Source organism: Aspergillus neoniger, assembly GCF_003184625.1.
Source record: "Aspergillus neoniger CBS 115656 unplaced genomic scaffold BO87scaffold_19, whole genome shotgun sequence".
Lineage (NCBI taxonomy): Eukaryota > Fungi > Ascomycota > Eurotiomycetes > Eurotiales > Aspergillaceae > Aspergillus > Aspergillus neoniger.
In genome coordinates, this window is record NW_020291147.1 from 332,824 (window position 1) to 357,013 (window position 24,190).

At 51.6% G+C, this 24,190-nt stretch overlaps 11 protein-coding genes across 11 annotated transcripts; 6 read left to right on the forward strand and 5 right to left on the reverse strand.

The window, feature by feature from the left end:
- Nucleotides 1-392: 392 nt before the first annotated feature.
- On the forward strand, nucleotides 393-3,068 carry BO87DRAFT_407314 (pheromone response protein; the record flags this gene model as incomplete). Its single annotated transcript, XM_025626063.1, has 4 exons — nucleotides 393-905; nucleotides 1,036-1,538; nucleotides 1,595-2,405; nucleotides 2,656-3,068. Exons 1-4 carry the CDS (start codon nucleotides 686-688, stop codon nucleotides 3,066-3,068), a joined length of 1,947 nt encoding a protein of 648 aa, XP_025479006.1. The 5' UTR covers nucleotides 393-685.
- A 405-nt stretch (nucleotides 3,069-3,473) lies between these two features.
- On the forward strand, nucleotides 3,474-5,438 carry BO87DRAFT_377231 (fructose-bisphosphate aldolase FBA1). Its single transcript, XM_025623494.1, has 4 exons — nucleotides 3,474-3,983; nucleotides 4,059-4,169; nucleotides 4,246-4,548; nucleotides 4,602-5,438. Exons 1-4 carry the CDS (start codon nucleotides 3,876-3,878, stop codon nucleotides 5,160-5,162), a joined length of 1,083 nt encoding a protein of 360 aa, XP_025479007.1. The 5' UTR covers nucleotides 3,474-3,875; the 3' UTR covers nucleotides 5,163-5,438.
- Nucleotides 5,424-5,891, reverse strand: BO87DRAFT_70848 (uncharacterized protein). The gene has a single exon (XM_025629499.1). It carries the CDS (start codon nucleotides 5,778-5,780, stop codon nucleotides 5,544-5,546), a length of 237 nt encoding a protein of 78 aa, XP_025479008.1. The 5' UTR covers nucleotides 5,781-5,891; the 3' UTR covers nucleotides 5,424-5,543.
- A 1,154-nt stretch (nucleotides 5,892-7,045) lies between these two features.
- BO87DRAFT_397635 (putative DUF221 domain protein) lies at nucleotides 7,046-10,024 on the forward strand (the record flags this gene model as incomplete). The annotated part of the gene is made up of 3 exons (XM_025625315.1): nucleotides 7,046-7,126; nucleotides 7,192-7,740; nucleotides 7,799-10,024. The coding sequence occupies 3 exons, from the start codon at nucleotides 7,046-7,048 to the stop codon at nucleotides 10,022-10,024; spliced, it is 2,856 nt and encodes a 951-aa protein (XP_025479009.1).
- A 275-nt stretch (nucleotides 10,025-10,299) lies between these two features.
- BO87DRAFT_377233 (uncharacterized protein) lies at nucleotides 10,300-11,666 on the forward strand. Its single transcript, XM_025623495.1, has 2 exons — nucleotides 10,300-10,852; nucleotides 10,942-11,666. The coding sequence occupies exons 1-2, from the start codon at nucleotides 10,787-10,789 to the stop codon at nucleotides 11,251-11,253; spliced, it is 378 nt and encodes a 125-aa protein (XP_025479010.1). The 5' UTR covers nucleotides 10,300-10,786; the 3' UTR covers nucleotides 11,254-11,666.
- A 364-nt stretch (nucleotides 11,667-12,030) lies between these two features.
- BO87DRAFT_336143 (heme-dependent oxidative N-demethylase family protein) lies at nucleotides 12,031-13,881 on the forward strand. The gene is made up of 4 exons (XM_025620515.1): nucleotides 12,031-12,438; nucleotides 12,496-12,643; nucleotides 12,714-13,441; nucleotides 13,534-13,881. The coding sequence occupies exons 1-4, from the start codon at nucleotides 12,334-12,336 to the stop codon at nucleotides 13,762-13,764; spliced, it is 1,212 nt and encodes a 403-aa protein (XP_025479011.1). The 5' UTR covers nucleotides 12,031-12,333; the 3' UTR covers nucleotides 13,765-13,881.
- BO87DRAFT_360442 (homoserine dehydrogenase) lies at nucleotides 13,475-15,156 on the reverse strand. Its single transcript, XM_025621556.1, has 2 exons — nucleotides 15,072-15,156; nucleotides 13,475-14,947 (listed from the first exon to the last, which is right to left on the reverse strand). Exons 1-2 carry the CDS (start codon nucleotides 15,100-15,102, stop codon nucleotides 13,845-13,847), a joined length of 1,134 nt encoding a protein of 377 aa, XP_025479012.1. The 5' UTR covers nucleotides 15,103-15,156; the 3' UTR covers nucleotides 13,475-13,844.
- A 147-nt stretch (nucleotides 15,157-15,303) lies between these two features.
- Nucleotides 15,304-16,487, forward strand: BO87DRAFT_377235 (CCDC174 family protein). Its single transcript, XM_025623496.1, has one exon. It carries the CDS (start codon nucleotides 15,362-15,364, stop codon nucleotides 16,460-16,462), a length of 1,101 nt encoding a protein of 366 aa, XP_025479013.1. The 5' UTR covers nucleotides 15,304-15,361; the 3' UTR covers nucleotides 16,463-16,487.
- Nucleotides 16,488-16,717: 230 nt separating this feature from the next.
- Nucleotides 16,718-19,096, reverse strand: BO87DRAFT_71156 (uncharacterized protein). Its single transcript, XM_025629500.1, has 8 exons — nucleotides 18,365-19,096; nucleotides 17,874-18,302; nucleotides 17,744-17,821; nucleotides 17,463-17,695; nucleotides 17,292-17,403; nucleotides 17,140-17,244; nucleotides 16,906-17,093; nucleotides 16,718-16,854 (listed from the first exon to the last, which is right to left on the reverse strand). The coding sequence occupies exons 1-8, from the start codon at nucleotides 18,778-18,780 to the stop codon at nucleotides 16,808-16,810; spliced, it is 1,608 nt and encodes a 535-aa protein (XP_025479014.1). The 5' UTR covers nucleotides 18,781-19,096; the 3' UTR covers nucleotides 16,718-16,807.
- On the reverse strand, nucleotides 18,871-19,423 carry BO87DRAFT_71174 (uncharacterized protein). Its single transcript, XM_025629501.1, has 2 exons — nucleotides 19,144-19,423; nucleotides 18,871-19,065 (listed from the first exon to the last, which is right to left on the reverse strand). The coding sequence occupies exons 1-2, from the start codon at nucleotides 19,306-19,308 to the stop codon at nucleotides 18,961-18,963; spliced, it is 270 nt and encodes an 89-aa protein (XP_025479015.1). The 5' UTR covers nucleotides 19,309-19,423; the 3' UTR covers nucleotides 18,871-18,960.
- Nucleotides 19,424-21,639: 2,216 nt separating this feature from the next.
- Nucleotides 21,640-22,971, reverse strand: nhp6 (high-mobility group nucleosome-binding protein). Its single transcript, XM_025623497.1, has 4 exons — nucleotides 22,477-22,971; nucleotides 22,331-22,426; nucleotides 22,154-22,275; nucleotides 21,640-22,097 (listed from the first exon to the last, which is right to left on the reverse strand). Exons 1-4 carry the CDS (start codon nucleotides 22,538-22,540, stop codon nucleotides 22,065-22,067), a joined length of 315 nt encoding a protein of 104 aa, XP_025479016.1. The 5' UTR covers nucleotides 22,541-22,971; the 3' UTR covers nucleotides 21,640-22,064.
- Nucleotides 22,972-24,190: the final 1,219 nt, after the last annotated feature.

Below are 24,190 nucleotides of genomic sequence, written 5' to 3' on the forward strand. Positions count from 1 at the left end.
CTCGGGGGTATATACAAGCCCATTTCACCGACCCAAGTAAGGAGCCTTGTCGCGCAGCGGCTCAGGAATGACAGTTATGCAAAAGGAACATCAAAACCATATTAGACAGTACACAGTATTAGACACATGCACGAGGTTCCTACTTCTTATTTTTCGAGATAGTAAAAACACAGCTCACATCACGGATATCTCCATTCTACTACTATCCAGTAACACTCACATTCCCGCGTCCCCTGACTGTCATACGACGGACACGACCGCTAATGCAGTGCGCCCCTTGAAAAACAGGGAACCCAAGATCACCTCATCACCGCCTTAGTCAGTGTAGGGAGCCCCCGGAACCGCCTCCCGTCCCAACAACACTCCCTGATTGGAGCGCACAACACTTTTCTGTTCCAGGTTCCGAATATCCCTGCCATCATTTCAATATTTATTATTGTTTATTCTGGTGTGTTACTACTATTGAATTTCTCCAACACCGCATAATCTCACCGACCTAGTTTCCGCAACCCTTAACGCAATTTTTTTTATTTCCTTTTCTTTCCCTTTTCTCTCATACTTTGTCAATTTGTTCTGCCTACTTACCAATTCCTCTATCAATTCGGGTGTAGGCATCACATACTACATCTCACCTTACCGTTTTTCAAAACAAAAAAAGGCGAAATACAAAATACACCATCACACAATGCCTCCTAAACGCGCAGCATCTAGCGCCTCAAAGGCCAAAACCGAGACTGCCTCGAAGACTGCTGCTGCCGACAAGGTGAAGAAGACCGCCAACACCAGCGCGAGCGCAAAACCCCAGGCTTCTTCGAGGAAGCGTAAGGCTGCAGACTCTGTGGAAGAGACAACAACGTCAGGGGCTGCACCGGCGGCGCCGGCGCGGGTGACCAAGAAGCAGAAGGGTGAGTTCGATCGATCAATTGCGTTGCGAAATTAGTGTCCTGCTTTGTTTTGGGGTTTGTTTTTGTGGCGCGTTCGATGATGTTGCTCCGCGGAATGTTGGGCTAACGGGTATTTGTTTCGTTCCGGTAGAAGCTCTGGCCGTCATCAACCACGCACCTACTCAGCGCCTCGATGTATATGTCTTTGGAACGAATTGCTACGGTGAATTGGGTCTTGGTGATGCGACGAAAAAGTCTGAAATTCCTGGTCCGGTCCTGAACCCGAAGCTGCCCGCGGATTCGGTCGGTGTCGTGCAGTTGGCTATCGGTGGTGTGCACTCGGCTGCTCTTACGCACGATAACAAGATCCTTACTTGGGGTGTCAATGATGAAGGTACGCTGGGTAGAGATACAAAGGAGGAGCGCAAGGTGGAGGAGAACGGTGATGGCGTGAATGGCGATGAGGCTAAGGAGGAGTCGGACTCGGACTCTGATGACGATGAGGTTGACCTCAACATGAAGGAGGCGACTCCCACGGCTGTGGACTCTGCTCTCTTCCCTGAAGGTACTGTTTTCACGCAGATTACCGCGACGGATAGTGCCACTTTTGCTCTCACTCAGGAGGGTCGAGTCTATGGTTGGGGTACATTCAGAGTGAGTTGCCACGCTTATGTTCGAATTATTGTTACTTTTGACCTAACTCGGAATAGGGAAGCAACGGTGTCATCGGTTTCTCTCCCGAGACGAAGATCCAAAGACAGCCAGTTTTGGTTCCCGGTCTTGAGAAAGTGACACAGCTTGCGTCTGGCGCACAGCACGTCCTGGCGCTGACAGCGAAGGGCGCTGTTTTGACCTGGGGTTGTGAGGAGCAGAACCAGCTTGGTCGGAGAATTTCTGGACGTCTGCACGGCAAGCTCGAGAGTCTCATCCCGGGACAGTGCGCGCTTCCGTCGGATGTCGTGAGCATCGGAACTGGTTCTTACCACTCCTTCGCTGTCCGCAAGAACGGTCGCGTTCACGCTTGGGGTTCTAACAACTTCGGGCAGACGGCCGTTCCGATGAGCGCTGGAGAAAGCGATGCCGTCGTTCTCTACCCGACGGAAGTCAAGTCTTTCCGCAAGCACAGCAAGATCGTCTCCATCTGCGGTGGAAAGGACCACAGTGTGGCTGTCACCGAAGACGGAAAGTGCCTTTCATGGGGACGCGTGGATAACAAGGCTCTTGGTATCCCGCTGGCGGACATGCCGGAGGAGGAGCTTGTGCACGATGAGCATGGACGGCCCCGTATCCTGACGGTGCCAACTCCCCTCACCGACATCAAGGAAGAGGTTGTCTTCGCGACGGCCTCCAGTGACCACTCCTTTGCTATCACCAAAGACGGTCAGGCGTACAGCTGGGGTTTCAACGTACAGCGTCAGGCCGGCCACCGCGATGTGGATGAGGTTGAACGGCCAACCCTCCTCCAAAACAAGCACGTCAACGGAAAGAAGCTGGTTGGTGCCGCAGGAGGAGGACAGTTCAGTATGCTCGTTGGAGCCTACTCGCCGCAAGTGAACGGAACCGACGCTTGATATTTCTTGATGCGACTTTTGCAATAGTTCTGTTACCCATTTGAATTGAGCTCTATGTATTATAATGTGACAGTAGTTACACTCCAATGACGAGAATTTTTGGGGATTGCGCTCCTAGTAGAAAGTGGATACGTACTGACTATATGCGTAAACACAACACTACAGACATGGACTAGCTGATTCGATACCGTTGGGGTAAGTTTTCCTCGGGCCTCGAACAATCCTGACTAGCCAGCCAGTCATCCGGACCATGCAGGTTGAACGTTTCGCCGGTGGTTATCCGGTTTTAGGCCCGGAATACTACAAGGACGAGGATATCCCCAACCCGGGGTTACCCAAGGCTCCACATATCGGCGGAAGAGCACCCCCTCTTTATCTTATTTTCAGATCAGCTGGACCGGGGAAGGACAGTCTAGGCCGTGACCGGCAGAAAAGCAACGAAGTGGTTGGAACATCCTGCAACGAGAACGGAGGAAAATTCCCGCTGAATTCTCCGGTGCTGGATGAAGCACGAAAGAAATACGGAGAGAACTGGGTCAGTGTTTTCGCAGGCAGGAACCCAAAAGGGGCCAGTAGCCGAAATGGTTGTCCAGTGCAACCGGTTGACCATTGATCACAGCGACGTGATGATGTACCCTCTCGCCCTGTCTATGCTGCTGTATACAGACCCTGAGAAACTACGTACCTGCTATGTAGGTGTAAGGCGGAGTACTGTATCCACCTTTCTAGCAGACCAGCAGCAATACTGCTGCTTGATTCCTGGACGATAGAAAGTCGGACCGAAGGCAAGGCAGCCTGCATGATGTCATGTGATGGGCGCGGGGATTCCCGGGAGAATCATGAAGCCTGAGGCAGCCAGAAGCGTCATTGCGGGCTTCCGAATGAACCCCACCATAGCAGGCAGGAAAGGGAACAAGATGGAAGCATCATCATAGCCTCGGACTAGATTTGTCCGGTGTTGAAGACTTTAAAAAGATCTCTACAAGATCCCGGATAGAAGTTGGAAATTTCTCCCCCTCTTCCCTCCAATTCTCTTCTTTACCCCCTTCTTGATCTGCAATCATCTTCTTTCAGTAGCATCACCACGAACAGCTCTCTCCCGTGGAACCTCAACCGGTCACTGAAATCATACTGAACACATCATTCCCCACCACCCGGTGAGTCCTTCGAGTACCGTTGGCCCCTCCATGTCCCAAGTTCCCCCCCTCCTGGTCCTGCGTTGCCCCTCCTTGCCCGTGCTCGTCATTTAAATGTCCAGCTCCGTATTCGTCGCTCGGTAAAGCTTTTAGTCCTCTGCCACAGAATTTATTTGGTCTCCCTGTCTCGCTCCTCCTGTTGTCCTCTTCTCTTCTCTCCATTCATCAATCTATCAATTACTCATCAGTTTATATCCCTTAGTCCTCATCTACAAACAATCACAATGGGTGTCCTTGAACAGCTCTCCCGCAAGTCCGGTGTCATCGTTGGTGATGACGTTCTCCGTCTCTTCAACTACGCTAAGGAGAAGGGCTTTGCTATCCCCGCCATTGTAGGTCTCACCACCCCTCAATCCCATCCCGCAAAACCAGACTCCAGTGACTAACAGCTGCCCCCATCACTTTAGAACGTGACTTCCTCCTCCACCGTCGTCTCTTGCCTTGAGGCTGCTCGCGACCAGAAGTGCCCCATCGTCCTCCAGGTCTCCCAGGGTGGTGCTGCCTACTTCGCTGGCAAGGTATGTTTTGGAATATTCTTCCTGACCCAGAGGTGCTCTTTTGAAGCCAGAAACAGGAACTGACTGTTCATGATAGGGTGTCAGCAACGATGGCCAGAAGGCCTCCATTGCTGGTGGTATCGCCGCTGCCCACTACATCCGCAGCATTGCTCCCACCTACGGCGTCCCCGTCGTCCTCCACACCGACCACTGCGCCAAGAAGCTCCTTCCCTGGCTCGATGGTCTCCTCGAGGCGGATGAGGAGTACTTCAAGGCCAACGGCGAGCCCCTCTTCTCCAGCCACATGATTGACCTGTCTGAGGAGCCCGTCGACTACAACATCCAGACCACCGCCGCTTACCTCAAGCGTGCTGCCCCCATGAAGCAGTGGCTCGAGATGGTATGTGTTACTGTCATTGCTAATAGATAAGATCGTCGACTGACTCTATTTAGGAAATCGGTATCACCGGTGGTGAGGAGGATGGTGTCAACAACGAGGATGTTGACAACAACTCCCTGTACACTCAGCCCGAGGATATCCTTGCCATCCACAACGCCCTTGCTCCCATCAGCCCCTACTTCTCCATTGCCGCTGGTTTCGGTAATGTGCACGGTGTCTACAAGCCCGGCAACGTCCGTCTCCACCCCGAGCTTCTCCAGAAGCACCAGGCCTACGTCAAGGAGAAGACCAACTCCTCCTCTGACAAGCCCGTCTTCTTTGTCTTCCACGGTGGCTCCGGCTCTTCCAAGGAGGAGTACAAGGAGGCTATCAGCTACGGTGTTGTCAAGGTCAACCTTGACACCGACATGCAGTTCGCCTACATGTCCGGTATCCGTGACTACATGCTCAACAAGAAGGACTACCTCCTGACCGCTGTCGGTAACCCCGACGGTGAGGACAAGCCCAACAAGAAGTTCTTCGACCCCCGCGTCTGGGTTCGTGAGGGTGAGAAGACCATGTCCAAGCGTGTCCAGGTTGCTCTGGAGGACTTCAACACTGCTGGCCAGCTGTAAAAAGGTCTTGACGTTTACCTGATGTGATGTGCCTTCGGAATATGACGAAACCAGATACCAGTACATAAAATGACAATTTAAGAACGGCAAAAATATGTTGTTTGTTTGACCGTAACCTGGAGCCATGATATGGGGCCCCATTGGCTGCCTCTGTGGGGATGCTTGATGTTGTTGATTGATACGGAGTTCTGAGAGCGGTGATGATGCGGATGATGATGTATGTAGTACTCCGTAAGTAGTCTGAAGACGAAATAAAGTAATGTCTGCTGTATGAAACCTAATGCGCACGTTGTGATCACTTCGGCAGCGTAACCGAGCGATGACTTCATGGACCCGTGTTCGCTCCAATCAGCCGTAGGTAATGGAGTTTGTCTCAGGACATCAATTCACGCAAACATGAGTCCTTTGCCGCTCTGTATGTATAAATAGAATACCCGGGTGTGATGCTGTCAGCTTGGACCCATGATCACCATCGAGGTCGACCAGTGAGAGGAAGGCTATTCCGTCTATATCAGCTCTGCTTGTCTCAACTATATCTTGCACCAATGCAATCAATTCCTTTCCCGTTGCCACCATCATCTGTGTGCGGCTAATAGAATCCCTAGTCCATGGGGTCATAGTGTTGGACCCTGAAACCCGATCGACTGAGTGGTTCTGGTGCTCCCAATTTTCATGACCTTCAGCTACTCTGTCCCCTTTTTTCCTGACTGTGTAAGACGGATCCTCACTACTATTGGCAATAGTAGTGAAATAGCCGTGCACCAAGCAGAGTACAAAGTATGCGTGGTGCGAAAAGGGGTTACATAATCCGAGGGATCAGATAGCCACATCAGCCGGTACATGAGTATCATGAGGTGCCGTCATTCTCTTCTACTGTGCCCAATGAGACGGAGATTCGCTAACAGGGCTCGTTTTCTTTCACTTGATGGAATGGAAAGAAGTGCTTTCTTCTGTTCTCCATCTGACCCAGAGCCACAGAGTTGCTGGTCAGCCACACTGGTAAGTATGGTCAGGTAAGGTACCCGGACAGCATTGCCATGTATTGCGGCCAATCAAGCCAACGGACGCCCCGAAATACCAGACTCCACTGGGTGTAAGTGCCAAGAATGTGTCTCAGAAAGGCAGCGCTAGTCCGAAGATGATCAGAAATTGTTCCAGACTGGCTGGCAATGGCTGACCGGGATTGGCCCACCAGAATAGCAAGCCGGTCGAGGATGGGGCATGAACCAACCAAATCGCCCGAGTGGATCAGGGCTGTTGTGGTTTTTGCTTTTTTGTCACTGAACTTGCTGGAAAGTCTGATTTTGAGGCGAGCACTGCTGGCACGGTCACCGAGTGACCCTGAAAACCCGTGCGGCAGAGGAACGAGCATGGAGGGCCTGAAGGATATAGAAGGGGGAGGGGGGGGAATAGTTGAATACATCTGCAATCAAGCAGGGGAAATCAAGCTTCCTACATTCTAGATCGGCTGTCCCCGGTCATGCGAGGACCAATGACACCACAGACAGCGTATCACTACTTAGTTAATTAATGCATTTCCGACCGAGCCTGCCTGTCAATCGGGCCTGATACGTACCTCCGGTACGTAAGTAAGACCGCCCATTGATCCCCAGAAGAATGGATTGATGGGCAACGGCCACTCCAACCTTGTCGGCGTCGTGTGTTCCAGACCCGCCTCCAACAAAACCCACTCGGGCCCTCTTGCTTCTCCATCATCATTCAGTTTCTTCCGTGGCCATCAGTTCCTTTATCTGGTTCGGTTTCACTCTCGTTTTCTTCCCTTCTCTTCCGGTGGCATCGTCCCTTCTTTCTTTGTCTTTATCTCATCCTCCCTCGTTTCCCTCGTTCTGCTCCCTCGATGCCGCCTCGTCTCGCCCGCCATCATGCATCCTAGCGCTCTTCAGCAGCGCGATGACCCCACGGAGCAATTCCTGAAGCTCATCTCGAATCCTTTCTCGTCTGCCGTATGTTTTTTTCTCGCCCACCCGCCACTCTCAGCCTCCGACAGCCAGCTAAGACATTTTTATAGTTCCAAGTCAACGCCATCTGGGCTTCATTAGCCACCTCCGCGGGGTTCTCCATCCTCTTGGCCTTATTGTTCTCCCTCTTCCGCCCTCGCCATTCGATTGTCTATGCGCCCAAGGTGAAACATGCCGATAACAAACACACTCCGCCGCCAGTGGGCAGGGGATTCTTCGCCTGGCTCAAGCCTGTGCTGCGGACCAAGGAGCCGGCGTTGGTCGACTGCATTGGGCTCGATGCAACCATGTTTGTTCGCTTCACCAAGATGTGCCGGAATATCTTTATCTTCCTGAGCATCATCGGCTGCGGCTTGATGATCCCGCTCAATCTCACACAGAGCACGGGTGATACAGTGTCCCAGTATGGTGCCTTCTCGACGATGACCGTGCTCTACGTTACGTCCGACGCAATCTGGGGCCAGGTGATCTGCGCGTGGGCCTTCGATGCGATCATTGCCTTCTTTCTCTGGAGAAATTACAAAGGCGTGCTGGCGCTGCGGAGGAAGTATTTTGAGAGTCCCGAATACCAGCGCAGTCTCCATGCGCGAACCTTGATGGTGCGTTGAAGCAACCCTATAGACACGATGTACCTGTACTAACCTATTGCGCCGGCAGATTACTGATATTCCTCCCGCAGCTCGAGGGGATGAAGGTGTTCTGCGTTTGACGGATGAGGTAAATCCAACCGCCGCCGTCCCGCGAGCCTCCATCGGCCGTAACGTCAAGGGACTGCCTCGTCTGATCAAGGAACACGATGAAACTGTGCGCGAACTCGAAGCAGTCCTGGCCAAGTACCTCAGACACCCAGATCGGCTTCCACCGAAACGTCCGACTATGCGCCCTCCGCGAAAGGAAAGAGGAGAGCACACTAACGGCCGCGTGGATGCGATTGATTATTTAACGGATAAAATCAAAAGACTGGAAGAAGAGATCAAGCATGTTCGATCATCGATTGATCGGCGCAATGCCATGCCCTTTGGTTTTGTCAGCTGGGATATGATTGAGCATGCCCACGCCGTTGCTTATACCGCGCGCAAAAAGCACCCGGAAGGAACTACAATTGTTCTGGCGCCCCGGCCCGATGACCTCATTTGGGAAAACCTGCCACTGTCGAAGGCTGCGCGCAAGTGGAAGCGGTTTCTTAGTGCAATCTGGGTGTCGCTTCTTACGCTGGTGTACGTCGTACCTAACGGCCTGATTGCGATCTTCTTGTCCAATTTGAACAACCTGGCCTCGGTCTGGCCGGCATTCCGGACTTCGATGGATAACAGTCCTTACATCTGGGCCGCAGTCCAGGGTATTCTGTCCCCTGCCGTTACCTCCCTTGTTTACATTGTCTTGCCTATCATCTTCCGTCGGTTGGCAATCCGAGCCGGCGATGTCACCAAGACCTCCCGAGAGCGCCATGTTCTCAACAAGCTCTACACTTTCTTCGTCTTCAACAATCTGATCGTCTTTTCCTTGTTTTCTGCGGCGTGGACATTCGTGTCCGCCGTCATTGATGCAGAGCGCTCCGATGAAAACGCCTGGCAAGCGATCAAAGACGGGAAACTCTATATCAAGATTGTGAACGCTCTGTGCCAGGTCTCGCCATTTTGGGTGACATATTTGCTGCAGCGTAATCTCGGAGCCACAATCGACCTCATTCAGCTGGTCTCGGTCTTTTGGGTCTGGTTCTCCAAGACGTTTCTCTCGCCAACGCCTCGGCAGGCGATTGAATGGACAGCCCCGCCGGCTTTTGACTACGCAAGCTACTATAACTACTTCTTATTCTACGCGACCGTGGCCCTCTGCTTCGCTACCCTGCAGCCGATTGTCCTCCCCGTTACTGCTTTGTACTTTGGCCTGGATGCGATGATGAAGAAATACATGCTCCTGTATGTATTCGTGACGAAGACGGAGTCTGGAGGGCAGTTTTGGCGGGTCTTGTTCAACCGCATGCTCTTTGCCGTGATCCTCTCCAACATTATCATCATCATCGTGGCTACCGCCAAGGGCACGTGGACTATGGTCTATTGCGTGATTCCTCCTCCTCTCCTGATGTTGGGCTTCAAGTTCTACTGCATGAGAAAGTTCGACGACGATATCACGTTCTACAACCGCGCGAACTTGACAGATGCTGAAGCCCTGGCGGTCAGCAAGCCGAACAAGAAGGCATCTGAGCGGCTCAACTCCAAGTTCGGCCACCCGGCTCTCTACAAGCCACTGATCACGCCGATGGTGCACGCCAAGGCTGCGGAGGCCTTGAAGCGTATCTATAGCGGCCGGCTGGGAACTTTCGAGGGCGAAGGTGAATATTCCGACATCGCGATGGATGCCATGTCGTCTTCACACCCGGGAAAGTCTATGATGGACGATGCAAACGCAGCAGCTCCGTTCGAAGTGGTCCCGGAGAACCATTTGGATTTCTCGTACTACAAGAACCGCCCCGACTTCCGGGACGAGTTTGGCGGAGGTATCTACGGCCGGCCCGACGATCTGATGACCGAACGCTCGCACACACCGGCCAGTGCGCTGGGAGAATGGTCACCAACCTCCTCGCGGGCATCATCTCCCGCTCCGTCGCTGCCGTCGTCGCTGTCCGGCTTGAAGCCGCATGACGCATACGACCCGACATTGAACGACCATATTCATCCCGCCTTCCGCGTACCGGCCCCGATGAACGGTGGACTCTACCAGCAGCGAAACGAGAGCGAGACAGAGCTGCTCCATCACGCGCAGGGCCCGGCGGTGAACGAGACGGTGACGCCGCTGGATCGGTGGCGGACGAGGGGATATGGACCTGTAGAGCAGGACGACCCCAGCTTCACCTCGTACGAACACTACCGGATGCCACGGTAAATGATCTTGATTTACAGCGATAACGATTGTGCATAGACATTGGGATGGGATTTGGGCGGAGTACGGAAGACATGTGCCTACGACTTTTGATTAGAATTGCTGTACATAAATTGCATATAAGCATATTCCTGGACATTTAACAAAAACTATATCTGCTTGTTGAACATAAATAGTCTGTGTTCCCTACAGTCAGCTTATACTAGTGTGGTTCGTGCACCCCCGCGGAAGGTGCTGACGAATTGCCTGATTTGGCAGAGGTCGTATCCTCGCCAAGTCGGCCGGCGATCATCGAATCCCAGCAGTTTCCCCCTGTTCACCAGGGTTGTATCCAAGCCTCATCGCCTCCGGTGATGCCACCGCCTGTCATTTCTCTTCTCCGCACATGAAAGTCCGACCTTCGTTCGTTAGCTACCTACCCTGCATCACACCACCGTTTGCCCGCCTTTTCTGCCTGCCCGCCCTGTCGCCGGATCTCCGGACCCCAAGCCGGACTTGCCAGCATCCACAGTATATCTACACGATCCTTCCTGCCAGCTCAGCAGCCTAACCCACCACATCCTTTCATTAATTGCAACGATCTCTCCGAGCAAAATACCTCTCCTCATAACATTACCTGCATCCCGCAAGGACACTGCACCGCCTCTGACCGCCACACCGATACCGATGCAAATACCCCAATACTCCAATCCACCTTCCTAGTGGTCTGCTTCGAACCTATACCTACCACATCTTCTCGACATACAATATAAAGCCGCCCCAATGATGGCGTGGTACTCCCTCCTCCCGCCTACCCTCTCCTACATCGAAAGCTCGGTAGTGCACATCTTCGTCCGTTTCCCCTCCCCTCCCCCGCTCCGAATCCTCCTGATGGAGACAGAAAGAGTGCAAATCAACTAACTGTATTTCCGCATGAGCAGATATTCCTCGGCTTCGTGACTATCTTCCCCTGGGCGGCGCTTCTCATCTTCGATATATGCCTGTATACGGGGCGCATGTTGACGTTCGAACTACCGGTCGTGGGAGGTCGAGCTCGCGGGAAGCAGCGGCCAAGGGCGCCGAGTTTGAATGAGCGGCCGGATGGACAGCCTCGAGTACTGGTGGGGTTGAGTGGGAATACAAGTAGTGGCGGTGTTGGTGGCAGTGGACGGGAGGAGAAGGGGGTAGAAGGGATGACGAGGAGGGTGGTTGCTCAGGTGGAGGTTAATGGTGGAGGTCATGGTGGGGATTGATATATACCTGGGGTGATGGTTATATTTGGGGGTGCGAGTGAGGTATAATGGTATGGATATTGATGGTGATACCTCCTGGTGAGGGCACATTCCATATCTCCTCCCTTTGATGACTGATTTGGTGCATGATTTTGAGGCGTGCTTTTGAGGTTCTGTTCATGTGGCATTTTTAATACCCCTGTACCTATACTAGGTTGTTGCTTTTTCTATCTTTTTAGTTTAGTGATTGGTTTTCTGTCGAGCGGTTGCTGGGATACCTACCTACCTGCTTTGCTCAATGGATGAGGGTTTACTTTATCTCTTTGTTCAGGGGCTGTATGCTCCGTGATATTCCTATATGGCTTATTTCTTTTTCACTTCAGGCCAGAGCTGTTTGCTGAACATATCAACTGTCATCGTTATTGGACTTTTGCTAGCCAATTTTCGAATTTCTCAATTAGTGGCTCTAGTATTTTCGTATCGTTGCTCAGTATGATCTACCTTGCATAATTCTCATCCTTCTATACAATTCACCTGATGTAAGCCATCCAAAGCTAGCTACATTACACACTAATAATATTGAAAGTACCTGCCTTCCAAGTAACTACGATAACATCTTAAACAGATCATTCAAAGTCTTAGTGCTGACCTCGGCATTACCAAGGTAAAGTTCCAACCTATGACATAGTAAAATATCCGAGGGATATCTCACGCCAAAAGAATGTCTTATCAGACATAATGGATGCATTATCTTCACCATATCGACCAAGAAGAAGACAAACTCGCACATGGATCATCACCGACGTAGTACCCATCAAATACAACCTCGTGAGCCATCGCCGGAACGGGGAAGTCTTCCCCGCATCTACCAGCTATCTCCAACCGCCATTGCCACTCATCCCTTCTATCAAGCAGCTATCAACTCCCGCCGAGTCGGGAATTGGAGCAATCGGCGATGCAACGGACATATCAACCAATCGCGGATCACGATACGCTGCATGCACTACATGCAGTACTAGAATACTGATAACTGAGATGTACATGAGCTAAAGGACCCCCTCATCCGCTTGACAGTTCACACCGACTTCAACTATCATCAATATGGACATGTACATCATAGAAGATTGGATTCTCTATATCCAAAACAACCCCATTGTGGTCGTTTTTCTTGTCCTTGCACTGTGGTTATTCGGACTGTGGAATCGAGTACGTCTATTCCTGTTCACCACTTCATATGAACTAGTTACTAACCATCACGCACAGCAATCATCCCATACCGTCCCCCAAGATGAAGTCACAAAAGAAGAGCAAGATACCTACCCCCCAATCACTCCCCTCCCATCCTTCAACTGGGAAACCACCGAACCCACCAAATACCGACCCTTCAAGCCAAAGTACCACCTCAGCATGGGTATCATATCCCCTTCCCATCCGAAGCAGAACACCCCCAACTAACAAAAGCAATAAAAACCCCTCTCCAGCCCTAACAACAACCGACATCTCCCACCTCATCCCCATGGACAAAACCTACAAAGAGCGTCTCACTCTCCGTCAATCCCTCCTCACCCAATACCCCACCATCGTAGTAGGCGTCACCCCAGCAGGCCAAAAGCCAGAAAGTTCCGTCCACGCCGCCATCACCGAACTATACGAGTTTATAGTCGGCGTCTACCTTCCCACTCGCTATCCGAGCATGTTTACACTTGAAACGATCACCCATCCCCAGAACGACAACACCAATAACAAAGAGAGTACTACTAAAACTCTCCTTAACAAAATAACCAACACCCGCATTCCCCTCCCCCACCGCGGCTCTGGACGTGACATCCTCTCTACACTAGGTACATTCGTCGATGAGGACTTTCTCGTCTTACTTCCTGAATCATCATCATCCCCATCTCCAACAGAAGAAGAGAAAGAAGAAGAGAAGAAATATACCCTAGAAGCATACACGACCTTCTACCCCGCCGGCTTCGACACGCGCGAGAAGCTCGGAAAGCGGCTCTCGACGATCCATGATCCCGTGCCGCGGTATAAAGAGCGGTTGGAGAAGAGTATGGATCGGTTCTTTGCCAAATTGGAGGTGGGTAAGGTCGTGCAGCGCGTCAATTGGAGTATTAATACCCCCGGGACGGGGCTGTTTGCTGCGTTTGGGGGGTTGCATGGGCATGAGGGGGAGAAAAGGGAGAGGGTGTTGGGGGTGGAGGAGGTGGATGGGGAGGGGGTATGTCCCATTTCTTGTCTTTTATTATTCGCTTGATGAGTTGGTGGCAAAGTAGACAGCATACTGACTATGTGTAGACTCTTCTTCGGTGTGAGCGTCAGACTCTACACCGGTTACCGAAGACCAAGGCGCTGGTGTTCACGTTCCATACGTATACGTACCCTATTCGGGAGACCAAGGAGGAAGGGCTAGGTGAGGAATTGGCGTTGGCGATTGATGGGTTGAAGGAGGGGAATGTGCCGGAGATTCATCGGTATAAGAGGGGTCCTGTGTGGGGGGAGGCGGTTAAGGCGTATTTGAGGGCATAGAGTAGTATACATTTGGTATCATGTCATGTTTTATTTTGGGGGAAATATCCTATTTTATCCTCTAGATCCATCATCTGTCATCAGAGAAGTGAAAAGTCGGTCTGCTGCAGTCTCTGCACAACCTTGATCAAATCGGCCGACACACCCATAGCAGTAACATCACCACCGGCACCGGCACCCTGGACAATAAGCGGGTTGCTTCCATACCGCTTAGTATAGAAGCTAATGATGTTATCACTGCCCTTGAGGCCAGCAATAGCACTATCCTTATCGAAGCGCTGCAATCCAACACGCACCTCCTTCTTCTCAACATCCACACTACCCACATACCTGACAACCTTACCCTCCTTCTCGGCGCTCTCCTTAATCTCCGTCATCTGGCCATCAAACTCACCCAACCTCTGCATGAAAGTCTTAACACCCTCCGCGGAGCCATCCAAGCCCCTCAACTCCTCCGGAATCAGCGACTCAACAGGGAACGCATCGGGAGCCTGGACCTCCAACCCAGCAATACGCGCCAAGATAGTCAACTTCCTCGCAACATCCATACCATTGAGATCATCTCTCGGGTCAGGCTCAGTGTATCCCAACTCCTTGGCCTCAGCCACAACCTCACTCCACTTCCGTCCCGCACCAGCACCACCAACCGGCGCAAAGGTGTTGAACAAGAACGAAAGCGTACCCGAAAACACACCCTCGATGCGCGTCACCTCGTCGCCGGTGGCAACCAGATCCCGCAGCGTAGAGATGACAGGCAGACCTGCGCCGACGGTGCTCTCGTGGTAGACGAGGGCGTTGCCCTGAGCCGCGGAGGCGAAGATGTCCTTCCAGAGGGACAGGTCGGAGGAGAAACCCTTCTTGTTGGGGGTGACGATGGAGATGCCCTTGCGGAGGAAGACGGGGTAGGAGGCGGCGAGGGCGGGGTCGCTGGTGTTGTCGACGAGGATGGAGCGGCCGGGCGCCGAGGAGAGGTAGTTGGCGATTTCTTCAGCGGAGAGGGCGCCGGACTTGGTCAGGGAGGGGGTTGCGCTGGCGGTCTTCCATTCCGCGGCGGGGATGCTGGGGCTGTAGGCGGGGGTCGGGGAGAGGAGGGTTTGGGTGGAGCGGGCGAGGAGGATGAGCTTGGGGGCGTTGGGGAGGCGGGCGAGCTGGTTCAGGAAGGCAGTGCCGACGCCACCGACGCCTGGTGTGGTTTTGTTAGTATAATTGAACCTTTGGCAGTTGTAGTCATGGTGGTGATGGTGATTCTCGCAGTGCTAGGCTGATTGCTACTGCAGCGCTGTTTGGGGACAGTTGGGGTAACTTACCAATGACACCGAGGAAGACAGGAGCAGACATTGTCAATTGGTTTTGAACGAGTAAAGTGCTATACTTCACACAGAGAGACAATTGAGCGAAGAGGAATGAGCAAGAGGAGGGGAAAGATGAGTCGGAGGGGTGCGCGGGGCCCATCCTAGATCGGCTTAGTCATCGTCCTATATCGGACCCATCTCAGCTCCTAGTTTAGTTGGTTACTTATCTTCAATACTCCAGGATATAGCTACACCAGATACATCTACGATATCCTCCCATACAGTCGCAACAAACCCCACCCACCATGTCAAATCCATCTCTCTACGGACAACCACGAAACAAAAAATCATCCCAATCCGAAGCCCCCTCCGCCTCCACCCTCGCCTTCACCAGCACCCTCTCCTCCCTAATCGCCAAAGACAGCACCACCGACTCCTCATCAACCCGCGGCACCGGCCGCCCACGACCCTCCAAAGCCCCCAAATCCGATCTTTTCAGTCGCCCCAACAAAGGCACCCAGAAACGCGCCGCCGCTGACCTCCGCGACGATGACAATGCCGCTCTGCAGCAGACGCACCAGCGCACGCAGGACATCGGGGCCGTGGATGCCGCCACGCTGCACCGATCTAAGCGGCGGATGGAGGAGAAGGTGCGGATGTACGAGGATATGTCGCGGGGACTATATCTAGCCGGAGGAGAGAGTGATGATGACGAAGGGGATGATGTTGGACCGGGGGATGCGTATCTGGCGAGGTTGCGGCGCAAAGAGAGGGAAGGGTTGGTGGATTTTGATCAGAAGTGGAGGAAAGAGGACGGTGAAGGAGGTGAGGGGGAGGACGATGATGCTGAGGATAATGATGATAATGCGTCGATTGTTTCCTACGAAGATGAACTGGGCCGGTCACGGCGCGGAACTCGAGCTGAGGCGGCGCGTGCGGCGGCGCTTAAAGCGGAGGAAGGGGAAGGGCGAGGAGGAAATACAGAGCGGTGGCGTCCCGCGCGTCCGGATAATCTGATCTATGGGGCGACGGTGCAGGCGGAGGCGTTTAATCCAGATGCGGTGGTTGCTTCGCGCATGTCGGATCTGGCTGCGCGAAGGGATCGGTCGGCTACGCCGCCGGAGGAGATGCATTATGATGCTGAGGCGGAGGTGCGGAATCGGGGTACGGGATTCTATGCTTTCTCGAAGGATGAGAATGTGCGGAGACAGCAGATGGAGGAGTTGCTGAATGCGCGGGAGGAAACGCAGCGGGAGCGAGACGCCAAGCGGGAGAGACGCGCGGAGCGTGAGCGGCTGAGGGATGAACGAAGGAAGAAGGTCGATGAATTAAGAGCTAAACGACGCGCGGAGATGTTCCTTGCTGGTTTGGGAGACGCGGGTCTACTGGCAGGGGGCAGTGGATAAGGGATACTTTATATTGCATTTTTGCTGCTTAATTATGACTTATGATACCCCATTGATGATATATTATGTTAATGAATTCATTGGTTTCAAAATCATTGGTACATGCATCTCGCCTCTAAGGGACGGAGGGTATCATGCCTGGTAAGGCAGCTTTATGTGCAGTGAGAACCTAAGGTGATCATAAACAACAATCAAATAACAACCGTCTCGTATGGCTCATTTCATCGTAAATCGTAACTGATTTGTCGTAATTGCTATATGTACTGGCGAGCCAGGACTGTTTCCTGTTTCTTGCCGTAACTGATACAGAACATGCTAAATATTGTAGGTATTGTTTTCGTAGTGTTATAAGTGGGCGAGTTCGGCGATTGTGTCCATAAAGCCTTGGGCATCTAATAAATATCAGCATACGGCTCTCTTCAAGACGCAGCAGCTGCCCATACCTGACTTATTCGTGAACTTCAAGATATGCTCTCCTTTAGGTGTGCGAGGTGGATTATAACTGGGAAATGTGAAAATGACTCGACGAAGGTCACGCAATAAGATGGTTTTGGTGTCTACACGGCGAATCCAGCCTCTGGAGCCGACATGTTCCGTTATGAAGGCAGTCCAAACGGGCATCCTATGTAAGCTGCCCAATTAGTAATGGTAGTCCGTGGGAGAGCCGTCTTTCTTACCGTTTCATCTCGCCCTTGTGGACTGATGCCTGCAGACGTACGGCTCCAGACACGTTGTCTCGGTACACGCGTAAGGCGTGGAGGAAGTCATCATCAACAATTTGCCTAGAACAGTCAGTCTCCATCAGCAGTATGTCATGACGGTCCCTTACCCTCCGAAGTGCTCTTCCTCGTCGTCAAGTTCGTAATCACGAATGCGTTCAACAGGCCGACCAGAGTCCTGCGATCGTAGCGCTAAGAACGTGCAGAAAAAAATCACCATCTCTGCGGCACGTTAGCCTTTTGCTTTTCGGCTGTCTGTATGATAAGATGTGCTAACATACGCTCGATGGTGCTAAACTTAAGATTGGCCCACAGCACTAGTTCAGAGCCCCCGCGACGCCGTCGACAGATCTGCAAGCAGGAACCGATACGAACAATTTCTAGCAAGTTCAGAGGTAGGCAAGAGTAATCACTGGTCCGGGAGGTACGCCGGGATTTGCACACAATCCGTACGCGATGGTCATCTTCCCGTAGATAGAAGCAAACACGGAGATCCGAGTCACCACTAAAAGCACTAAAAGACGGTCAGCTTGTTTTGATGTCTAGCATTGGGTGAGCTCACAGTTGGAATAGCTCCTCGAACCCCTCCTCGTGAAGCCACCCTTTCACGTTACCCTTCACCTCTCCGAGGCATTTGGAGCTAAGGGATTGTCAGCTATATATTGGACACAGCTTGGACTGGCTAATTTCACCTTTCACCCACGTAAGGAATTGGGGTCATCGGGTGCTCGTCCAGGAATACCCGTCTGGCCCAGTGGTCACTGACAGGAGTTGAGTCTATTGACTGACTAGTGGCAGTGGTGCTAGTAGTAGGAGAGTCTGGTGCTGAGGGCACAGAGGGTGGAATGTCAGAGAATGTGGCTGATGATGTGGATATAGGCGATTGAGGTGAGGAATGAGGAGGCCGTGCTCGCTCGTACGACCTGCGTCCGCGAGGCCTACGCCCATTGACCGGACTTCCTGGATCAGCATTGCTGCCATTGCTGCTGCTACTGCTGCTAGAGGAAGGCGAACTCAATGACATAGAACCCAAACGCGGTGCAAGTCGGCTATCCTGGTGGACCAGTAGACCTTTGAGGTTGCTGCGAAGCGAAGCCATCAGACGAGTATCGGTTACTTCACTACATTATACTCAGTGTTAGCCAATCCGGGTTGCAACAGAAGGAGAGACTGGGCCACGCACCCCTTCATGATCTCACTCAAATCCCTCAGAAACGATTTGTACTTGGCTAACCGGGTGGACAAGGATTCCTGAGATTCCTCCAAGAAATGGGCTGAGATTTCCAACCATAATTGCTTGTATGCCTCACCGGGGTCGCCTCTCCGGGACTCCAAATCATCAAAGAAGTCCAGCACGTCCTCAAGGGTGTAATTCAAGCTAGCACGGACCAACTCCAGATCAGGATGGATAGCGGATAGCCTGTAGCGGTAGGCTCGAATTCTCGCCATGCCCTCCAAGCCTTTGAGAAAGAGGCTGATCGAAAAGAGGTCGACGACCAGGCTGGTGATCTCCGTGTCATGCTCCGGCAGGAGGTTGCTGAAAGAGCGGAATCCTTCAGCTACAGCCTCCGCTGTCTTGTAAGAATCGTGCAAGGACATCGTGAAGGTCACCTATGGTGTTCCATGTATATATAGATAGAGGCCCGTTCCTGAGCACCACGGATGGTGACGAGAGTTATAGTTACAATGTTTGTGTAGTAAGTGTGAATGAAGTATGGGGAAAGGTAGCGGCGAGGAATAACAAGCGCGGACAAGCACGCAGAGGGCCGTGGCGGGTCTTCAATTATATGGGAGACCGAAAATAAAAATGCATAAAATCAAGAGACCACGGGATAGGGCCAGACGGGAGCCGGGGAGGGGCAGGGAGAGAGACAACTCAGTAAACTACAACGATGGGGTCAGGAAGGGACCGTCTTATCGGCGGGATCAGCCCTCGGGAGGATGTTTAGACTGAAGTCTCACCAGGCAACGGACGCAGACCGAAGGAGACTCTGCAACTGGTCCAGCTCTAAGGAGTGAAAGGGCGAGAAGGTCCCATTTACCCTTGGAACGCACACAAGGAGAAGAAAAGTAGAGAAGAGGGTCGAGATCCTTCGCACAAAAGAATGGATGCAGAACAAGAATCATTCCGCAAGTGGGGCAGGGATCTCGTCGTCAATCGCCCCAAAGGCTAGCAGCAAATGCGGCTCTCTGACAGCCGGACAGTTCTGATGGAGCCAGAGATGCCTCTCGCTATCGTCTAACTGCCTCGGGACCGTTGACGTGTTCATGCGGCAGAGGAGGCAAGAGGCCAATAATGAGCGGTGGAAATGCATGGTGGGATTGAGCGGTGATGGCCAGGACGGTCAGGATGGCAGATGAAGTGCAACCCCGCGGCTTGTCCCCATGTTGATTTACTGCTGTGACACTCTCAGCAAGTCAGTCATTAGATCCTTGAGCCTTTGATAGAAAAAGAAAAAAAGAAAGGGGAGACGAAAGAGAAAAGCACCTATGGCATACAAAGGAGGGCATAATATCCAATGCCACATTGGATGTAAATCATACGAGAGGCAGTCCGCCCCCCGATGGCTCCGGGCTTACTTGCAGGGGTCGCATTTCAGCTGGAACTTCCCCAAGACTTTATTCGACCAGTACAGACTGGCTCGGTCACGAGACTCGCTATACAGCAAGACCGACAACGCTTGTATAAGACAAGGTCCTATTCATCTCCTCCAACTTGGCGGGCTTGGTAGCGGGCGCTCATCTCTTAATATCAGATAAGCTTTCTCATGTAATATGGGCTTTGATACACAAGGCGTTATTCCACGATTTGCAGGTATCCATATTGTGCTACCATAGTCTTCAAAGCCGTGAATCGTTACACCCTTCAACCTGACCCCAACAGGAGTATACTCCTGCTCACGGGAGCTTGGTGGAGGGAACTGGGCTCTGGCCAGGCCAGCACGACGCTATTCTCTGGTTTCTAGCGCATCACTGATGGTCGGGCTGTCATACAACACACATTCTGTTATGTGGAGCAAATCATGGCCGATGTATATATATAAACTACCAGTAACCTCCTGGCTGGTCCCCACGAGGTACGAAGTATCTGAACTTGAATCAATAAGGGGACTAGGCCTAGCGAGTAGATAGTATCGGGGCAAGTCATGATCAACTACTACCAAATAAAACCCAAGGTAGCCCAAGGTGTGTTGTCTACGATCAACTTCAACTTTAGTATCAGTTAGTGCAGCCACGTTGTGCCCGGCAAGACTCAGAGACCACCTAAAGACTGGGCAGTCCCAGCAAATCCCAAGACCATTCAAACTTGCTAACACTTTTCACTTCCGAGTTGCTGCTGCCCCCACATACTAAGCTAGTACTTTAGCTCAAGCCATAGTCACCACAAGTTATAGGTGACCGCGAGCTTTCCCCGTATCCACTCGGAATTGCGTAGACCAAGGGGTAGTACCAAACCAGGTAAATATCGGAGCTCAGCAATTCAAGAACCCGTCGTTATCTTATCTTATCGCACTAATCGTCTCGCTGATAATGATGACCTTTCCAAGGCTGCTTTGATCGAGTACTAGCTCAATTCAAACCAGAGACAAGGGAAAAGGTATATAAGTACTTCGGCAGTTGGAGATACCCTTTCTATACGTGGGAATGCACGGCAGCCCAACTGAATAGTAACCATGCTGCCAAGATATGCTGTTAAGGTCGTTGCGCACACATACACACTGGAAAGTTATCAAAGGAGCCAGCGGTGCTGTACTCACCCACAGGTTATTGGCATTTATCCATGTTGGATGCTGGTTTCTATAAGGTCCCACTTTTGATAGTCATTATTCTGAACAATATACTTGCTTCATATACATATGCTCGTGGAAATTGCTACCACGCACAATAGCCATGGCCAACAACCACCAAATACTAGCATTAGAACTAGGACCTGATTTGCTTAAGGGAGATACTGCACAGTAGATGCAGACGCGACAATACATCCCCGGATGCGATCCGAACACATGCACCGTGTACCTTTGCCACCTATGAGTTGTACGAACGCTTTAATGCACGGAAACTGTTTGATAGTTGCCTTGGGTAGGCATACATAAACTTGGATGTCAAGGTGCACTGGTTCCCCTTCTGTCCATCCATCCTCAAGATGCCAAGTGGATGGCACGGCCTTCCCTGCTACCTTTTTGATCCAGGTATGAGCCAGCTACTACTTCGTACTGAGTGGCCACATCTTCAGAGTGTGAATGGTCCGGTATCTAACGAGGCCTAAGGCACCAAGGCTGCAACCGGAGATATCGGAAGCCCGACGCGTCCAACACGTAAACAAGCTGTCGCCCCGCGTCACCCCAGGAGCTTGGGCCACTTTTGCAAACAGAGTCTTCCCGCCGTCTCCAGAAGATGAAAACAATGTGTCCTGCAACGCTATGAACACTACGGAGTACAACTGGGGCATAGATTCGTCATGATATCATACTAGAAAATAGAATGGCATAAAGCAAGACCCACGAAAGGCCGAGGACAAGGATGTGGTTGATTAGGCTAGTATACAGCAGATATTGGTCGCCTAACATCACTTCTGCAGCTTCAATTCATATTTCACCATAGGTACTCGCAAGGTTTTCCCGTCGTTGTGAAATTCAGCGCCGGGCACCTCTTCAAGTCAAATTCGTCCCAAAGCCGCCAGTCCGTACAGTAAAAATTTCCCATCGAGCATCCTTCATAACAGAAAATCAAGAGTTACCGCCATCATCCCATACCAGAAGCCATTGAGTAGATAAAGAGAAAATATAAGAAGCATCAATTACAAGGCAGACAATCAGCGGAATAAACGACACGAAAAACGCCAATCGGCCAGACACACAAGACCCATGAAGAGAGGGAAACCCTTAGGATGATTCCTCGTCCTCCTCAGCAGCCGCCTGTTTGAAGTCTATTAGCATGGGCTGACAAAGAATAGGCAGGGGTGTTGACTTACATTGTAGCTGGCCTTCTCGTCTTCGTAACGCTTCTTATCAGCGGCAGCCTTCTCCTCGTAGGGGCGACGATCGGTGTCGCTCAGAGCCTTCCACCGCTCTCCGAGCATCTTGCCAACCTGGCCTGCATGAGGTTAGACACCAAGCTTTCCATTCAAGGTCCAGGGAATGGAACTTACCGAAAGAGATGCCGGGGTTCTCCTCGCGAACCTTCTCACGGTTGTCGTTGGCGAAGAACATGTAGGCAGAGAGACCACGCTTGGGGGCGTTGGGATCTGTACCATGCATTAACATATGTTTCAGAGATAGAGGGAGGCATACATACCCTTCTTTCTGCGCTCAGTGCCACGGGTCTTGGTGGTCTTGCGGGTGGTCTTCTCCTTGGGCATTTTGATTATTGAGCTCTATGCAATCGTTAGAACGTGGAAGTTGGCTTCGAGTGATGCAAGCAGAATGATTCAGAAGTGAAGCAGGAAGTGACCCAGTCGACAACAAAAGCAGCAGGAAAAAGGACAGCGACAATAATACGATGATTAAGGAGCACAGGAAGTGATGCGACAGAGTGCGCAGTGCAAGTGGTGGTTGGTGGAGCGGATAAGCAGTGGTTTGCGCGCGCCCAAACAAGAGGGATTGCGGTCGCAAGTCAAATGACACCAACAGGGAAAAGGCGCGCAGGAGAGCAACTTACTCAATAATTGAGTCTGAAAAAAACGGAGGTTGTGGATTTGAAGGTCGCAAATTTGACCTGTGGAGGATAAGACGGCTTTAGGTCAGTTCACTGCTACTAGAACTATATGATGGCTGTAGCAGAGGCGCGACAGCGAGGTCGCGCAAACAGGATGAGAAAATCAAGGGAAACAGATGATCAGAAGAAGCTTCTGAAAAGGAAAACAACTCTGTTGAAGGAGAAAAAAAAATTGCGTTGGTGTTGTAGAGACAATGCTGAAGAGCGGAATGTTTATTAGGGAACCCACCAGTGCGGTATATGCAGTACTTTTTGTATGGGAGAGAGAATTGTATGGGAGGAAGCGTAGTGAGAGTAGGTAGAGAGTGAATGAGAGAGGGAGAGGGGGAGAGCAGTAGTAGTAGGAAGAAGAGCGAGGGAAGACGGGAAGGCGGGCCATTACCTACCTGACCTCGCTCACACTTGGGAAGGGGGGAAGTGGGCAGCACAGCAAGGGAAAGCGAGTAGGTCTGCTGGCTGCGACTGGCTGGCCGCCCGCTGGAGAATGGCTAGTATTGTATCATACCGGTCACGTACCGTCATCTGCCTCTTTCCGGGCAACGCTCGCTGGCCGCGTTCTGGACGACTCTGTCGTGCTGGGTCACTGAATGGCCTGCAAGGTTGCAGAGCCTTTCCTTAGCAAGTCGAATGCCACTCAATGGTGTAATCCAGACTTCGCCTGTTAGACAAGATGGAGCTCTCTACCGAACATTGCGCTGATGGAGGTCCACTGTTAGTTGCCGTACTGAATTTTACCATACCACCTCAGTACCCCATTTTGCGCCACTATTAGGTGGATAATTTGGCCTTGGGTAAAATACATGGCGGTATCATGAGGGGGGTGTGGTGCTGGTAACCTGGAAACTACCGGTCGTACCGTATGTTGTTACTCTTTTACTGAGTCTAACCAGCAGTGCTAGTATCTACGGAGTCCTCCGTACTAGGTAGTACCTTTCCTTCTGTGCAGCACCTTGAATCTACCTAATCCCGTGCGTGGCTCGTAGGTTCAATTGTTGCTACCACAAAAAAACCATATATATCAGCAAGACACTATTGAAATACAAGAGCTATTTTATGTGTTTCGCTATCATGAAAAACATCTATATTTCTAATTTTTAATTTTGTTCTGTTATTTTTGTTGCATGGACACCTTAACTTTGTTTGATGCCGACTACTCAGCGTTAGGTACCGTGTACCTCGGAGTACTTGCGCGATATTTGAAGATAAACCCGCGCAGGGAATTCTCCGCCCTCCCATACAGGCGGTTTATCTTAGGCAGTGCTGCGTCCTAGTAGACTTTAGTTAGATTGTTTCT